Below are 17,139 nucleotides of genomic sequence, written 5' to 3'. Positions count from 1 at the left end.
GCTCTAGGATTTAAAGGTGAATGCTTATGATGTTTGCACATTACTCTCAAATGTTAAAGCATTTAACATGTGTGTATAATATGTAACAAGAGAAAAGAAAAAAATATGGTAAATATTAATTTGTGAATGTGCGTGAATGGTATGGGAGGATTTCATTGTTCTATTCTTGCCACTTTTCTATAGGTCTATAGACCTGAAATTTTCACAGTAAGTTAAAAAATAAAGTACAAAACTAAGACATTCCAGTACACATGTACACATACCCCTTTGAAAAAGATAGTAAAAGGATTTTCAGAATGTACTACCTGGGTTTTTTCGGCAAGAGGATGGTCACAAGTGTGTAATGAGTCTTTGGGATGAGATTCTATAGTATTAGAAGATCCATCTCCAACAAATTCACCTTTCTGTATGCTTTCATCAGGTAAAAGACATACATTTTCTTTATCACTATCATCCTTTGATCTTGCAGCTTCTGTTGCCAATGAAACTTTTGGCAACACTGCTATTGATCGAGAACGAATAGGCCTTCCTCTCTGAACAGTCTCCCATCCTTCAGCATCTTTCCGTTCTATGCAATTAAAGCAAAATACAAATCAAGATTTATTTAGATGATAAAAATATTTGGAAACTCATAGAATAAAGACATTTCCAATTTAATTCCCAACAAATAATATACAAACATGACAGTATTGTACAAAATGTATATTTGTATATACATATTTAAATAAATGTGTGTATAATTATCCCTACTTCACAAATGACAAAACTGAAATTCAGATTAAGGCTGACCTAATGTCAGATAGTCAGTGAGTAATAATAAATATTTAAATAGTGAATACTATGTGTGAGCACTGTTTTAAGTGCTTTATATATAGTATCTCTTTTAATCTTCACAATAATAAGATCAGTATTATCATACCCATTTAAGCAAGGAGGAAACTGAGACAAAGAGAAATTAAGTAATTTATCCCAGATCATGCACAGAGTAAAGGTAATGCCAAAATGCTAGTCTAGGTACATTGGTTCTGGTGTCCATCCTAATGGCTATATAAAAACTGTCTCTTCATCTTTCAGAATCCAAACATCTACCTCCAAAGTCCAAGTTCTTCCCTCTATCCCAGCACCAACAGCATACCTTGACTTAAATAAACTGTTTTTAGGATCATTAAATTATAGGATATTAATTGATAGCACCCCAGAGGATCTAGTCCAACATTTCACCACATATACATGGAAACTAAGGTCCTACGTTCAAAGCCACACACCAAAATAGCCTAAAATAAATCACAAAAAAAATAGCCTAAAATAAATAAGAATCTTTATCTAAAATATGACAACGTTGAGGTATAGTGGTGCTTACAGCCCCAATTTTAAATTTTTATTGGCTGATTACAGTCTTTCAAAACTAATATAAAGAATTCTAGTTCTGGCCAAAATGAAGTAACCATTCCTTCATTTTGGGCCCTCCATCTTACAATTAAAAACCCTAGTTAAAACACATTAAGCATAGGAAGACTCTAAGAGATAGACTACAGTAGACTGCCTTAGGATTTAGGGGACTTGAAAAGCAGCAAAGTGGTGAGTTCCCTGGGTTTCCTTACTGTCTCCTATATATTCCAGACAGGATGCTGCAACAGTCTCCAAAAACATCAACAGGCAAAGACAAAATAGGCATCAAGAGGGCCGGGCGCGGTGGCTCAAGCCTGTAATCCCAGCACTTTGGGAGGCCGAGACGGGCGGATCATGAGGTCAGGAGATCGAGACCATCCTGGCTAACACCGTGAAACCCCGTCTCTACTAAAAATACAAAAAAAAAAAAAAAAAAAAAAACTAGCCAGGCGAGGTGGCGGGTGCCTGTAGTCCCAGCTACTCCGGAGGCTGAGGCAGGAGAATGGCCTAAACCCGGGTGGCGGAGCTTGCAGTGAGCTGAGATCCGGCCACTGCACTCCAGCCCGGGCTACAGAGCAAGACTCCGTCTCAAAAAAAAAAAAAAAAAATAGGCATCAAGAAATGCCTCTTTTGCCAAGACAAAGCACAGAAAAAAGGGTGGCCTAACAAAACAGAAAATCTCTTTAGCAATACCCACTCGACTACAGCCAAACACCAGTGGAACCCCTGTTCCCCATAGTTTCAGTAGGGGTAAACTAGGAGCTTAACTTCCATCTCCTACCTAACACAAATAGATGGTACTCCAATTCCCCTATCCAAATAGCATCAGCAGGGCCCAGTGGTGAACAGAGCCTCCTCTCATTAGCTCTCACCCTCACCCAATATCAGCAGGGCCCTATAGAAAGCTGAGCTTCTGCTATCACCAGCATCAAGGAGGCAGAAAAAGTAGTTGGAGGCAGATTTGTTTGACACTGGGATTCCCCCTTTCCTTTTCCTTATGTCAGTAGAACCCAGCAGGAAGCTAGGATCCCACCCCAACCTACAGCAACAAGGTGGTATGAGTCAGTCCTGCTTCCACTTCTCCCCTCCTTAGTGTGAAGGTGATCAAGCAGGGAACCGAGCTTACAAAACTAGTAGGAGGAAAGGAAGTGATACAAGTCGGTTTGATACTTTTTCTGCAAAGTTATCACAAGACCAAGAACAATCTCAGAATCTGTGAGACAATATTTGAGTCTCACAGACAATACTGAAAAAGTATTGAAAAAATAATGGCTGAAAAATTCCTAAATTTAGTGAAATAGAGAAAACTATGAATTCAAGAAAGTAAGTGAATCCCAAATATGATAAACCCAAAAAAGTCCATAGTAAGACACATCATAATTAAAGCTCTCAAAACTAAAGACAAAGAAAAATCATAATTAAACCTCTGAAAACTAAACACACACAAAAAAATCTTGAAAGCAGTCAGAAGACGTATTACCTATAGAGAAACATCAATTCAAATCATAGCAGATTCCTCATCTGAAACAATGGAAGCCAAGAGGAAGTGGCACATTTAGCAAGGGACTGAAAGAACTGCCCATTGTGAATTTTATTAATATATGTGGTGAACATATCCTGCAGAATGAAAGGAAAATAAAGGCATTCACAGATAAAGGAAAAACTAAGGGAATAAATCACTAGCAAAACTACCTTTAATAAATGGCTAAAGAAAGTTCCCAAAAGAGAAATGAAATAATGAAAGAAGGTTTGAGGCCAGGCATGGTGGCGCACGCCTGTAATCCCAGCACCTTAGAGGCCAAGGCGGGTGGATTACCTGAGATCAGGAGTTCGCAACCAGCCTGACTAACATGGTGAAACCCCATCGCTACTAAATACAAAAAAATCAGCCAGGCGTGGTGGCGCATGCCTGTAATCCGAGCTACTTGGGAGGCTGAGACAGGATAATCGCTTGTACCTGAGATGGGGAGGTTGCAGTAAGCCCAGATCACGCCATAGCACTCCAGCATGGGCAACAAGAGCAAAACTCCGTCTCAAAAAAGTATACAAATAAATAATAAAAGGAGGTTTGAAACTTCAAAAAGGAAAGAACATTGGAATGGTTAAAAATGGAAGTAAATACAGTTGCTCCTTAACTTACAATGTGGTCACTTCCTGATTAAACCCACAGTAAGTTGGAAATATAAAATCAAAAATGGATTTAATACACTTACCCTACCAAACATAACTAGCCTAGACTACCTTAAATACGCTGAGAACACTAACAACCTACAGTTGGGCAAAATCATCTAAAACAATGCTTATTTTATAATAGAGTGTTAATATAACTCACGTAATTTATTGAATACTATACTGATAGTGAAAAACACTTTCAGCTGTTGGGTAAGATTGCATGGCTACTCAAAATATGGTTTCTATTGAATGCATATTGCTATCACACCATCATAAAGTTGAAAAGTCATAAGTTGGGACTCATTTGTATAATTAGCCTTCTCATGAATTTTTGGATCATCTTTCATAGTAATGCAAAAATTATATCATCAATTGAGGTAGTGCTCAATGTACACAGATAAAATATTTGAGATAATGATATTTTAAAAGTAGAGACAGTTAAGGAAACCAATTAAAAGGTAAGGTTTCTAAATTTCACTCACAGTGGGGTATGCCAGTATCAGTAGACTGTGATAAATCAGATATGTATAATGTAATACCTAAAGTAACCACTAAGGAAACTATACAAATCAATATTGTTTAAAACACTATGAATAAATCAAAAGAGAATCAAAAAAATTTTCAAGTAACCCATAGACAGGCAAGAAATGCAAAGCAGTTGAAAGAGAGAAAACAGAAATAATAAAATGAACAGATTTATCAATAATTAACTTAAATGTAAATGTTCTAAATATATAAATTAAATCACAGAGGCTGGGACTCTATAAACTCTTTAATTATTTAAACATATAAGTGTGTATATATGTATATACATACATATACATACATATATACATATACATACATATATACACATATACACATATATACATTTATATGTTATATATATACACACTTATATACGTATAGTTTAAGTATGTTTTTAAGTATTAGTTTAAGTATATTTTTAAGTATATATATATTTATGTGTGGTCAAGCAGGGAGCTGAGCTTACAAAACTGGAAAAAGTATATACTTAGATATGTATATACTTAAAAATATACTTAAACTATATGTTATCTAACTCATCTAAATACAAAAACATAGGTAGGCTATAAGTAAAAGAATAGAAAAGATATACCATGCAAACATTAAGAATCAGTAGAGGGTAAGAAATAGAGAATCCTGAACAAAGAAAATTACTAAAGACAAAAAATACATTGGAGGCCGGGCGTGGTGGCTCAAGCCTGTAATCCCAGCACTTTGGGAGGCCGAGACGGGCGGATCACAAGGTCAGGAGATTGAGACCATCCTGGCTAACACAGTGAAACCCCGTCTCTACTAAAAAAATACAAAAAACTAGTCGGGCGTGGTGGCGGGCGCCTGTAGTCCCAGCTACTCGGGAGGCTGAGGCAGGAGAATGGCGTAAACCCGGGAGGTGGAGCTTGCAGTGAGCCGAGATCCGGCCACTGCACTCCAGCCTGGGTGACAGAGCGAGACTCCGTCTCAAAAAAAAAAAAAAAATACATTGGATAATTATAAGAAGTATCATTCCATAATGAACACAAAACATTCCTAAATGTATAAATACCAAACAAATGAAACTCAAGATACACTGTGGAAAAACAGCAACTGACAGAACTATTGACAGAAAATCAGCAAATATATTAATATAAAAGAAATGAATAAGATCAACCAACAGAAAATGACATATATAGAAAAATCTATCCAACAACAGTAAAAAAAAAATTTCAAATGCTCACAGAACATTAACCATGATAAACCATATCTGTGGCATAAAATAAACTTCTGCAAGTATAAAATTACTGACATCACACAAAGTATGTTCACAATAGGAATGAAACAGGAACATTACTACAGATCTTCCAGCCATTTAAAGTATAAGAAAGGAATACTACAAACAACTTTATGCCAATAATTTCAATGACATGGAATAAATGGAGCAATCCCACAAAAACCACTAGCTACCAAAACTCAACAAAGATAAAACACACAATCTGAATAGCCCTGTAACTGTTAAAGAAACTCAATATGTAATTTAAAAGAAAGAGGTTTCTCTCAGCCCAGATGGTTTCTCTCACAAATTCTACTAAAAACTTTTTTAAAGATTCACACGAGTTCTATGGAAACTATTCCAGAAAATAGAAGAGAAGGGAACACATCCCAGGTTATCCAAAGCTAATATTGTTACCCTGCTTTAAAAAATTACACAGTACAAAAAAAAAAAATAAACCGACATACCAAAACCTCTCATGAACTTAGATGCAAACATTTTCAACAAAATAACAGTATATAAAATATACCAATATATAAACTGAATTATAAGCTATGAACAAGTGAAATTTATTTCAGATATGCCATCCCAGTTCACCATTCAAAAACCAATCAATGGGGGAGCTTCAACCAAAACGGGTGAATAGGAACAGCTCCGGTCTGGAGCTCCCAGCGTGATCAATGCAGAAGAAAGGATTTCTGCATTTCCAACTGAGGTACCTGGTTCATCTCACTGGGACTAGTTGGACAGTGGGTGCAGCCCACGAAAGGCAAGCTGAAGGAGGGCTGGGCATCGCCTCACCCAGGAAGCACAAGGGGTTGAGGGATTTCCCTTTCCTAGCCAAGGGAAGCCGTGACAGACTGTACCTGGAAAAATGGGACACCCGGACACTCCAACCCAAATACTGCGCTTTTCCCACGGTCTTAGAAACCAGAGGACCAGGAGATTCTCTCCCGTGCCTGGCTCAGCAGGTCCCACACCCATGGAGCCTTACTCACCACTAGCGCAGCAGTCTGAGATCAACCTGCGAGGCTGCAGCTGGGCAGGGGGAGGGGCGTCTGCCATTGGTGAGGCTTGAGGAGGTAAACAAAGTGGCCAGGAAGCTCGAACCAGGTGGAGCCCACTGCAGCTCAGCAAGGCCTACTACCTCTATAGACTCCACCTCTGTGGGCAGAGCATACCTGAACAAAAGGCAGCAGAAACTTCTGCAGACTTAGACCTCCCTTTTGACATCTCTGAAGAGAGTAGTGGCATTTGAGCTCAGAGGATGCACAGACTGCTTCCTCAAGTAGGTCCCTAACACCCAAGTAGCCTAATTGGGAGATACCTCCCTGTAGGGGCCGACAGACACCTCATGCAAGTGGGTGCCCCTCTGGAACAAAACTTCCAGAGAAAGGATCAGGCAGCAATGTTTGCTGTTCTACAATATTTGCTGTTCCGCAGCCTCCACTGGTGACGCCCAGGCAAACAGGGTCTGGAGTGGACCTCCAGCAAACTCCAACAGACCTGCAGCTGAGGGACCTGACTGTTAGAAGAAAAACTAACAAACGGAAAGGAATAGCATCAACATCAACAAAAAGGACATCCACACCAAAACCTCATCTGTAGGTTACCAACATCAAAGACCAAAGGTAGATAAAACCACAAAGATGAGGAGAAACTAGAGGAGAAAAGCTGAAAATTCTAAAACCCAGGGTGCCTCTTCTTCTCCAAAGGATCGCGGCTCCTTGCCAGCAACAGAACAAAACTGGTTGGAGGATGACTTTGACGAGTTGACAAAAGTAGGATTCAGAAGGTCAGTAATAACAAACTTCTCCAAACTAAAGGAGCATGTTCTAACTCAACGCAAGGAAGCTAAAAACATTAAAAAAAGGTTAGACGAATGGCTAACTAGAATGAACAGTGGAGAGAAGACCTTAAATGACCTGATGGAACTGAAAACCATGGCAAGGGAATTTCATGATGCATGCACAAGCTTCAATAGCTGATTTGATCAAGTGGAAGAAAGGATATCAGTGATTGAAGATAAAATTAATGAAATGAAGTGAGAAGACAAGATTAGAGAAAAAAGAGTAAAAAGAAACGAAGAAAGCATCCAAGGAATATGGAACTATGTGGAAAGACCCAATCTACATTTGACTGGTGTACCTGAAATGGATGGGGAGAATGGAAACAAGTTGGAAAACACTCTGCAGGATATTATCCAGAACTTCCCCAACCTAGCAAGGCAGGCCAACATTCAAATTCAGGAAATACAGAGAACACAACAAAGGTATTCCTCAAGAAGAGAAACCCCAAGAAACATAATTGTCAGATTCACCAAGGTTGAAATGAAGGAAAAAGTGTTAAGGGCAGCCAGAGACAAAGGTCGGGCTACCCACAAAGGGAAGTCCATCAGACTAACAGTGGATCTCTCAACAGAAACCCTACAAGCCAGAAGATAGTGGGGGCCAATATTCAACATTCTTAAAGAAAAGAATTTTCAATCCAGATTTTCTTTCTTTTTTTTTTTTTTTTTATTATACTTTAAGTTCTAGGGTACATGTGCACAGCATGCAGGTTTGTTACATATGTATACATGTGCCATGTTGGTTTGTTGCAGCCATTTACATTAGGTATATCTCCTAATGCTATCCCTTCCCCCTCTCTCCACAATAGGACCTGGTGTGTGATGTTCCCCTTCCTGTGTCCAAGTGATCTCATTGTTCAATTCCCACCTATGAGTGAGAACATGGTGTTTGGTCTTCTGTTCTTGTGATAATTTGCTGAGAATGATGGTTTCCAGTTGCATCCATGTCCCTACAAAGGACACGAACTCATCCTTTTTTATGGCTGCAGAGTATTCCATGGTGTATATGTGCCACATTTTCTTAATCCAGTCTGTCACTGATGGACATTTGGTCAACCCAGAATTTCATATCCAGCCAAATTAAGCTTCATTAGTGAAGGAGAAATAAAATCCTTTACACACAAGCAAATGCTGAGAGATTTTGTTACCACTAAGCCTGCCTTACAAGAGCTCCTGAAGGAAGCACTAAACATGGAAAAGAACAAACGGTACCAGCCACTGCAAAAATATGCCAAGTGGTAAAGACCATCGATGCTAGGAAGGAACTGCATCTACTCACAGGCAAAACAACCAGTTAACATCATAATGACAGAATCAAACTGACACATAACAATATTAACCTTAAATGTAAATGGGCAAAATGCCCCAATTAAAAGGCACAGACTGGCAAATTGGATAAAGAGTCAAGACCCATCAGTGTGCTATATTCAGGGGACCCATTTCATGTGCAGAGACACACATAGGCTCAAAATAAAGGGATGGAGGAAGATGTACCAAGCAAATGGAAAGCAAAAAAAAAAAAACCAGGGGTTGCAATCGTAGTCTCTGATAAAACAGACTTTAAACTAACAAAGATCAAAAGAGACAAGGCCATTACATAATAGTAAAGGGATTGACTCAACAAAAAGAACTATCCTAAATATATATGCGCCCAATACAGGAGCACCCAGATTCATCAAGCAAGTCCTTAGAGACTTACAAAAAGACTTAGACACCCACACAATAATAATGGGAGACTTTAACACCCCACTGTCCATATTAGACAGATCAACAAGACAGAAGGTTAGCAAAGATATCCAGGACTTGAACTCAGCTCTGCACCAAGCAGACCTAATAGACATCTACAGAACTCACCACTCCAATTCAACAGAATATACACTGTTCTCAGCACCATATCGCACTTATTCTAAAACTGACCACATAATTGGAAGAAAAGCACTCCTCAGAAAATGTAAAAAAAAAAAAAAATCATAACAAACTCTCTCTCAGACCAGAGTGCAACCAAATTAGAACTCAGGACTAAGAAACTCACTCAAAAATGCACAACTACATGGAAACTGAACAACCTGCTCCTGAATGACTACTGGGTACATAACAAAATGAAGGCAGAAATAAAGATGTTCTTTGAAACCAAGCAGAACAAAGACACGATGTACTAGAATCTCTGGGACACATTTAAAGTAGTGTGTAAAGGGAAAGTTATAGCACTAAATGCCCACAAGAGAAAGCAAGAAAGATCTAAAATTGACACCTTAACATCACAATTAAAAGAACTAGAGAAGCAAGAGCAAACACATTCAAAAGCTAGCAGAAGGTAAGAAACAACTAAGATCAGAGCAGAGCTGAAGGAGATAGAGACACAAAAAAACCCTTCAAAAAAAAATCAATGAATCCAGGAGCTAGTTTTTTGAAAAGAAAATTGATAGACCGCTAGCAAGACTAATAAAGAAGAAAAGAGAGAAGAACCAAATAGACACAATAAAAAATGATAAAGGGGATAGATATCACCACCGATCCCACAGAAATACAAACTACCACCAGAGAATACTAAAACACCTTTATGCAAATAAACTAGTAAACCTAGAAGAAATGGATAAATTTATGGACACATACACTCTCCCAAGACTAAATCAGGAAGAAGCTGAATCCCTGAATAGACCAATAGCAGGCTCTGAAATTGAGGCAATAATTAATAGCCTACCAACCAAAAAAAAACCCAGGACCAGACGGATTCACAGACGACTTCTACTAGAGGTACAAAGAGGAGATGGTATCATTCCTTTTGAAACTATTCCAATCAATAGAAAAAAAGGGAATCCTCCCTAATTCATTTTATGAGACCAGCATCATCCTGATACCAAAGCCTGGCAGAGACACACACACACAAAAAAAGAGAATTTTAGACCAATATCCCTGATTAACATTGATGCAAAAATCTTCAATAAAATACTGGCAAACCGAATCCAGAAGCACATCAAAAAGCTTATCCACCCAAAATCAAGTCAGCTTCATCCCTGGGATGCAAGGCTGGTTCAACATACGCAAATCAATAAACATAATCCAGCATATAAACAGAACCAAAGACAAAAACCACATGATTATCTCAATAGATGCAGAAAAGGCCTTTGACAAAATTCAACAGCACTTCATGCTAAAAATTCTCAATAAACTAGGTATTGATGGGACGTATCTCAAAATAATAAGAACTATTTATGACAAACCCACAGCCAATATCTCACTGAATGAGCAAAAACTGGAAGCATTCCCTTTGAAAACTGGCACAAGACAGGGATGCCCTCTCTCACCACTCCTCTTCAATATAGTGTTGAAAGTTCTGGCCAGGGCAATCAAGCAGGAGAAAGAAATAAGGGGTATTCAATTAGGAAAAGACAAAGTCAAATTGTCCCTGTTTGCAGATGACATGATTGTATATTTAAAAAAACCAATGTCTCCACCCAAAATCTCCTTAAGCTGATAAGCAACTTCAGCAAAGTCTCAGGATATAAAATCGATGTGCAAAAATCACAAGCATTCCTGTACTCCAATAACAGACAAACAGAGAGCCAAATCATGAGTGAACTCCCATTCACAATTGCTTCAAAGAGAATAAAATACCTAGGAATCCAACTTACAAGGGATGCAAAGGACCTCTTCGAAGGAGAACTACAAACTGCTGCTCAACAAAATAAAGGAGGACACAAACAAATGGAAGAACATTCCATGCTCATGGATAGGAAGAATCAATATCATGAAAATGGATATACTGCCCAAAGTAATTTAGAGATTCAATGCCATCCCCATCAAGCTACCATTGACTTTCTTCACAGAATTGGAAAAAACTACTTTAAAGGTTGTATGGAACCAAAAAAGAGCTCGCACTGTCAAGACAATCCTACAGAAAAAGAACAAAGCTGGAGGCAACACACTATCCAGCTTCAAACTATACTACAAGGCTGCAGTAACCAAAACAGCATGGTACTGGTACCAAAACAGATATATACACCAATGGAACCGAACAGAGCCCTAAGAAATAACACCACACATCTATAACCATCTGATCTTTGACAAACCTGACAAAAAACAAGAAATGGGGAAAGGATTCTCTATTTCATAAATGGTGCTGGGAAAACTGGCTCACCATATGTAGAAAGCTGAAACTGAATCCCTTCCTTACACCTCATATAAAAATTACTTCAAGAATGATTAAAGACTTAAATGTTACCTAAAACCATAAAAACCCTTGAAGAAAACCTAGGCAATACCATTCGGGACATGGGCATGGGCAAAGACTTCATGACTAAAACACCAAAAGCAATGGCAACAAAAGCCAAAATTGACAAATGGGGTCTAATTAAACTAAAGAGTTTCTGCACAGCAGAACAAACTACCATCAGACTCAACAGACAACCTACAGAATGGGAGAAAATTTTTGCAATCTACCCATCTGACAAAGGGCTAATATTCAGAATCTACAAAGAACTTAAACAAATTTACAAGAAAAAAACAAGCCACCCCATCAAAAAGTGGGCAAAGGATATGAACACACACACTTCTCAAAAGAAAAAATTTATGCAGCCAAGAGACACATGAAAAAATGCTCATCATCACTGGTCACAGAGAAATGCAAATTAAAACCACATGAGATACCATCTCACACCAGTTAGAATGGCGATCATTAAAAAGTCAGGAAACAACAGATGCTGGCGAGGACGTGGAGAAAGAGGAATGCTTTTACATTGTTGGTGGGAGTGTAAATTAGTTCAACCATTGTGGAAGACAGTGTAGCAATTCCTCAAGGATCTAGAACTAGAAATACCATTTGACCCAGCAATTTCATTACTGGGTATATACCCAAAGGATTATAAATCATGCTACTATAAAGACATATGCAAACGTATGCTTATTCCAGCACTATTCACAATAGCAAAGACTTGGAACCAACCTAAATGTCCATCAATGATAGACTGGATTAAGAAAATGTGGCACATATACACCATGGAATACTATGCAGTCATAAAAAAGGATGAGTTCATGTCCTTCATGTCCTTTGTAGGGACATGGATGAAGCTGGAAACCATCATTCTTGGCAAACTATCACAAGGACAGAAAACCAAACACCGCATGTTCTCACTCATAGGTGGGAACTGAACAATGAGAACACTTGGACGCAGGGCGGGGAACATCACACACTAGGGCCTGTCGTGGGTGGGGGCTGGGGTTAAAATACCCAATGCAAATGACAAGTTGATGGGTGCAGCACACCAACATGGCACGTGCACACTTGTGTAACAAACCTGTACATTGTGCACATGTACCCTAGAACTTAAAGTATAATAATATTAAAAAAAAAAAAAAATCAATGGGCTGGGGACGGTGGTTCATGACTGTAATCCCAGAACTTTGGGAGGCCCAGGCAGGCGGATCACAAGGTAAGGCGTTCAAGATCAGCCTGGCCAACATGGTGAAACCCCGTGTCTACTAAAGACACAAAAATTAGCTGGGCGTGGTGGCGCGTGCCTGTTATCCCAGCTACTGGGGAGGGTGAGGCAGGGGAATCACTTGAACCCAAGAGGCAGAGGTTGCAGTGAGCTGAGATCGCACCATTGCACTCCAGCCTGGGTGACAGGGCAAGACTCTGTCTCAAAAAAAAAAAAAAAAATCAATCAATGTAATTCACCACTGTCAAAAAAAAAAAAAAAAAGGAAAAAAGACATACAGACAGGAAAGGAAGAAATAAAACTGTCCCTATTTTTAGATGACATAATAGAAAATCCCAGAGAATATACACAAAAACTCCAAGAATTATATGGGTTCAGTAAAGTTGCAGGATACAAGACCAACATGCTAAATGTCCATTGCATTTCTATATACTAATAATAAATGTGTGGAAATTAAATTTAAAACTTCTAATCACAAAAAGAAAATGAAATAGTTATAAGTCCAACAAAAAAGTATAGAATGTCTATCTTGAAAATTATAACGTGCTGATGAAAGAAACAGAAGAAGGCCTAAAGAAATGGAGGGACATACCATGTTCACAGGCTGCAAGACTCAGCATAGTAAAAAGATACTCTCTCTAAATTGATTAACTCTCTCTAAATTGATCTATCATTATAATTGTTCTATAAAACTCCCAGTAACATTTTTGATGTAAATAAGTTTATTCTAAATAGTAATCAGAAAGACAAAGGACCTAAAATAGCTAAAAACAATTTTTAAAAAGAAAAGAAGCAATCACTCTACCCAATATGAAGTCTTACCGCACAGTTAATCAAATCAGTATAGAACCGACGGAACAACAAACATAGAGTCAATGAAACAGAATATAGAACCCAGAAATACACCCATGCTTATATGGTCAGCTAATTTTTTATAAAATTGCAAATGCAATTCAACAGAGAAAGAAAAAAGAATTTTTCTTTTATTTATTTATTGTTAGATAAGGTCTCACTCTCTCCCCCAGGCTGGAATGTGGCGATCCTCCAGAGCAGCTGGGACCACAAACACATGCCACCACACCCAGCTAACTTTTTATTTTTAGTAGGTCTCACTATGTTGCCCAGGCTGGACATGAACCTCTAGGCTCAAGCAATCCTCCTGGCTTGGCCTCCCAAAGTGCTGGGATTACAGGTGAGCCACCAAGCCTGACCAAGAATTTTCAACAAACTGGTAGAATAAATGGACATCCATAGGCAAAAAATGAACCTTGACTTAAAACTCACACTTTATACAAAAAATTAACTCAAAATGGATCAGATTTAGTAATAAAATTTTAAACTATAAAACTTTCAAGCAACATAAGAACCTTCAGAACCTATGGGTAGACAATGAATTCTTAGACTTGACGACGAAAGTATGATCTATTAAAAAAAAACTAATCAATCGTACTTCATCAAAATTGAAATTTTTGCTGTGCAAAACACCCTGTGAAGAAAAGGACAGACTGGTAGAAAATACCAACACAACACGAGTGTCTAGAATACACAGAGAACTCTCAAAACTGAACTGTATTACTACAAACAGTTCAAGCAGAAAATAGGCAAAGACATGAACAAACATTTCACTGAAGAAGACATACAAAGGGCAAATAAACGCATCACATTCAACAGCATTAGTCATTAAAGAAATGCAAATTAAAACCACAATGCATGTATAAAAATAGGTAAAACAAAATTCTGTGGTAACACCAAAACACCACAGGGCTGTGGAGGATGTGGGGTTACAGGAGTGATAGCAAAAAGTGTATGGAATTTCTTTATGAGGTGAAGAAAATGTTATAAAATTGACTGTGGTGATAGTTATACATTATGCATGAATATACTAAAAACCAATGAATTATATACTTTAAACAGGTAAACTGTACGGTATGTGAATTGTATCTCAATAAAGCTGGTATAAAAAATGAACAGAAAAAAAGACAACTTTTGAGGTTTATTTTTGCAAAACTGAAAAGCTATATTACTACGAAAACAAAATAAATCTGTATATCATAGAACAGTGTGTCATACCATCACATGAGTCACTAAAGGTAAAAAGAAAAATTTAAAAGCAGCAGGTTTTGCTCTGTAGATTTTAACTCATCTTCCCTACAGAGCATACTCAATTATTCTTGGTACTCCAGTGTTAGGCTTTTCTTTATTTGTATATATTTCTCCATATTACTTAAAATGAACTCTGCTTGAGATACATACATTCATTATTACATAAATAAACATGAGTTTTTTTCCAAAAAAAAAAAAAAAAAAGAAAAAGAAAAATTTATTTCCAGGAGAAAAGAAAACCCAAAATGCTCATTCCTGTAACTGGTATATTAATTCATTATCCTATTTTTAAAAATACAAAATGGTATGTTCATATGTTGCATGTTTATTTTAAAATAAATATTATCAGACAGAAAGTGTAATATTTTACTTCACAGATACAGACTTTGAAATTTCTAAGTATGTTTACATCTGTTTTGTAGATTTTTAAAGTTCTTTATTATGAAAGTTCTCAAATACACAATATAGAGAAAACAGTACAATGAACCCCATGTTCCAATAATCCGGCTTTAACAATTATCAACATTTTGTCCCTCTCTTTTTTCATTTTTTTTTTGAGACTGGTCTCGCTATGTTGCCCAGGCTAGTACCCATAGGCTCAAGCAATCCTCCCGCCTCAGCCTTCTGAGTAGTTGGGACTACAGAACTACAGCTACCCCGGCCCAATTTCTGACATTCTTTTTTCAATCCATTCCCCTTCCCCATTATTTTTTTCTGAAATAATTTAAAACAAATACATTTCTCTTGCAACTGTTTCATATGTATCTTTATAAGAATATAAATAGGCATTTTCTTAAAAATATAACAATATTATGATACTGAAAAATAATGTCTTATATAATATCCAGTCTGTGTTCAATTTTCACCTGCTTAATATTATTAAAATTCAGCACATACAACACACTTATGCTTTATCCTTTAAATATATATAATGTAAATTAAAACAAAAATCATAAGATGAATCATACAGAAACCACACATACCAACGGGAAAAAACTAAATTATAAAATTAAGCGTTTAACAAAAGATCTTAGTTTCCAGTTAACTGGCTCACCCTCAGAAGCACTACGCCTACTCATTTTACTTTTTAAAGGAAAGAAAAACACCCTTATTTGAAAGTTTCCTTATAGAAAGAAATACTGCTTAAAATTGGACCTAATCCTTTAACCAATAAAATTGCCAACACAAACACTATCATATAATTTTTTTAATTGAAATAATATTTAAAGCAGTCAAGAGGGGAGTATATCAAACTAGGAATGGTCTCTTTAAAACTGAGAAATTAGTTATAGACAAATTATATTTTTAATAAACCTTTAGTGCAAACTATATTTAAGAAGTATTCCCATAATAAAGAATGTTTAAGAACAGCAAATCATGCAATTAAACTGTCAGAGAACTTTTAAATAATTAGAAGGTTAGGACAGAGTACACAAAACTAAAAATTACATTTCATTTCATAGTTTTTACACTTGTACAATTTTTAAAATTTTACAAATGTCATTAAGAACGTTATACTAAATTCAAGTCAATATAAACAGTAACTGATGTGCACCTGGAATAATCCCAATATTACTGTGAAATATTTTTATCACTGTATTTAATTCAATAATATTTTGTTTAAAATATTTACATCAATGTTCAAGAGATAATGTTTTAATTTCCTTGTTAGATTTTGATAGTAAGGTTACGCTTGCAACATTAAAACATGGTCCTCTTTTTTATCCTCAGGAAGAGTTTCTGTAAGATTCATGTTATTTTTACCTTAAAAGTTTGGAAGAAGTAACATGTGAAGCCATCTTGACCTGGAATGTTCTTCATGAAAAAATTTTTAGTTACAAACTCACACTTTTTAAAAACACTTCTAAGTTCTCTCCAAGTTTTTAGATTTCTTACAATGCAAATTTTAACTTGTGTTTTTCAAGGAATGTCAATCCTTTTGTAATTCCAAATTTAGTGTAAAATACTGGTCATAAAAATCCTCTTATCTTTTTAATATTTGTGGTATCTCTAGCAATATCCTCTATTTCATTCCTGGTATTCCTCCTTGTGTCTTCTTTTTCTTGATCAATACTGTATAACAATCACTTCTTAGTCTTTTGGCTAAGATCAAGTGCAGTAATATATAACTAGAGGTCTGTTAATTCTACTGGTCTATTTAAAAGAAAGACTTTTTGGCTTCTTTTATTTTCTCTATTCTCACCTATATAGTTTATTTTGTTCTATATTCTTTGGGTTTTACTTGCTTTTCTTTTCTAACTTCATGAGATGAACAAAGAGTGAATTTTAGCTTTTCTTCTTTCCCAGCGTGTACAACTGAGGCTAGAAATTTTCCTCAAAGGCTAGCTTTACCTTAATCTCACAAGTTTTTAAATGTTCACTTGTTATTCAAGTCACTTTTTCTAATTTTCACT

At 36.7% G+C, this 17,139-nt stretch overlaps 1 protein-coding gene across 11 annotated transcripts in view; it reads right to left on the bottom strand.

Moving 5' to 3' along the window:
* Positions 1-17,139, bottom strand: part of LOC105491013 (S-phase cyclin A associated protein in the ER) — a 560,926-nt gene that overhangs the window by 429,540 nt on the left and 114,247 nt on the right. For all 11 annotated transcript variants that reach the window (XM_071100885.1, XM_071100886.1, XM_071100887.1 and 8 more), the window contains one exon: positions 306-568. In XM_071100885.1, coding sequence (XP_070956986.1) covers positions 306-568 — 263 coding nt within the window. The remainder of the gene's footprint in view (positions 1-305; positions 569-17,139) is intronic.

Source organism: Macaca nemestrina, chromosome 7, assembly GCF_043159975.1.
Source record: "Macaca nemestrina isolate mMacNem1 chromosome 7, mMacNem.hap1, whole genome shotgun sequence".
In the NCBI taxonomy this organism is placed as follows: Eukaryota; Metazoa; Chordata; class Mammalia; order Primates; family Cercopithecidae; genus Macaca; species Macaca nemestrina.
This window is presented reverse-complemented; position numbering and strand designations above follow the sequence as displayed.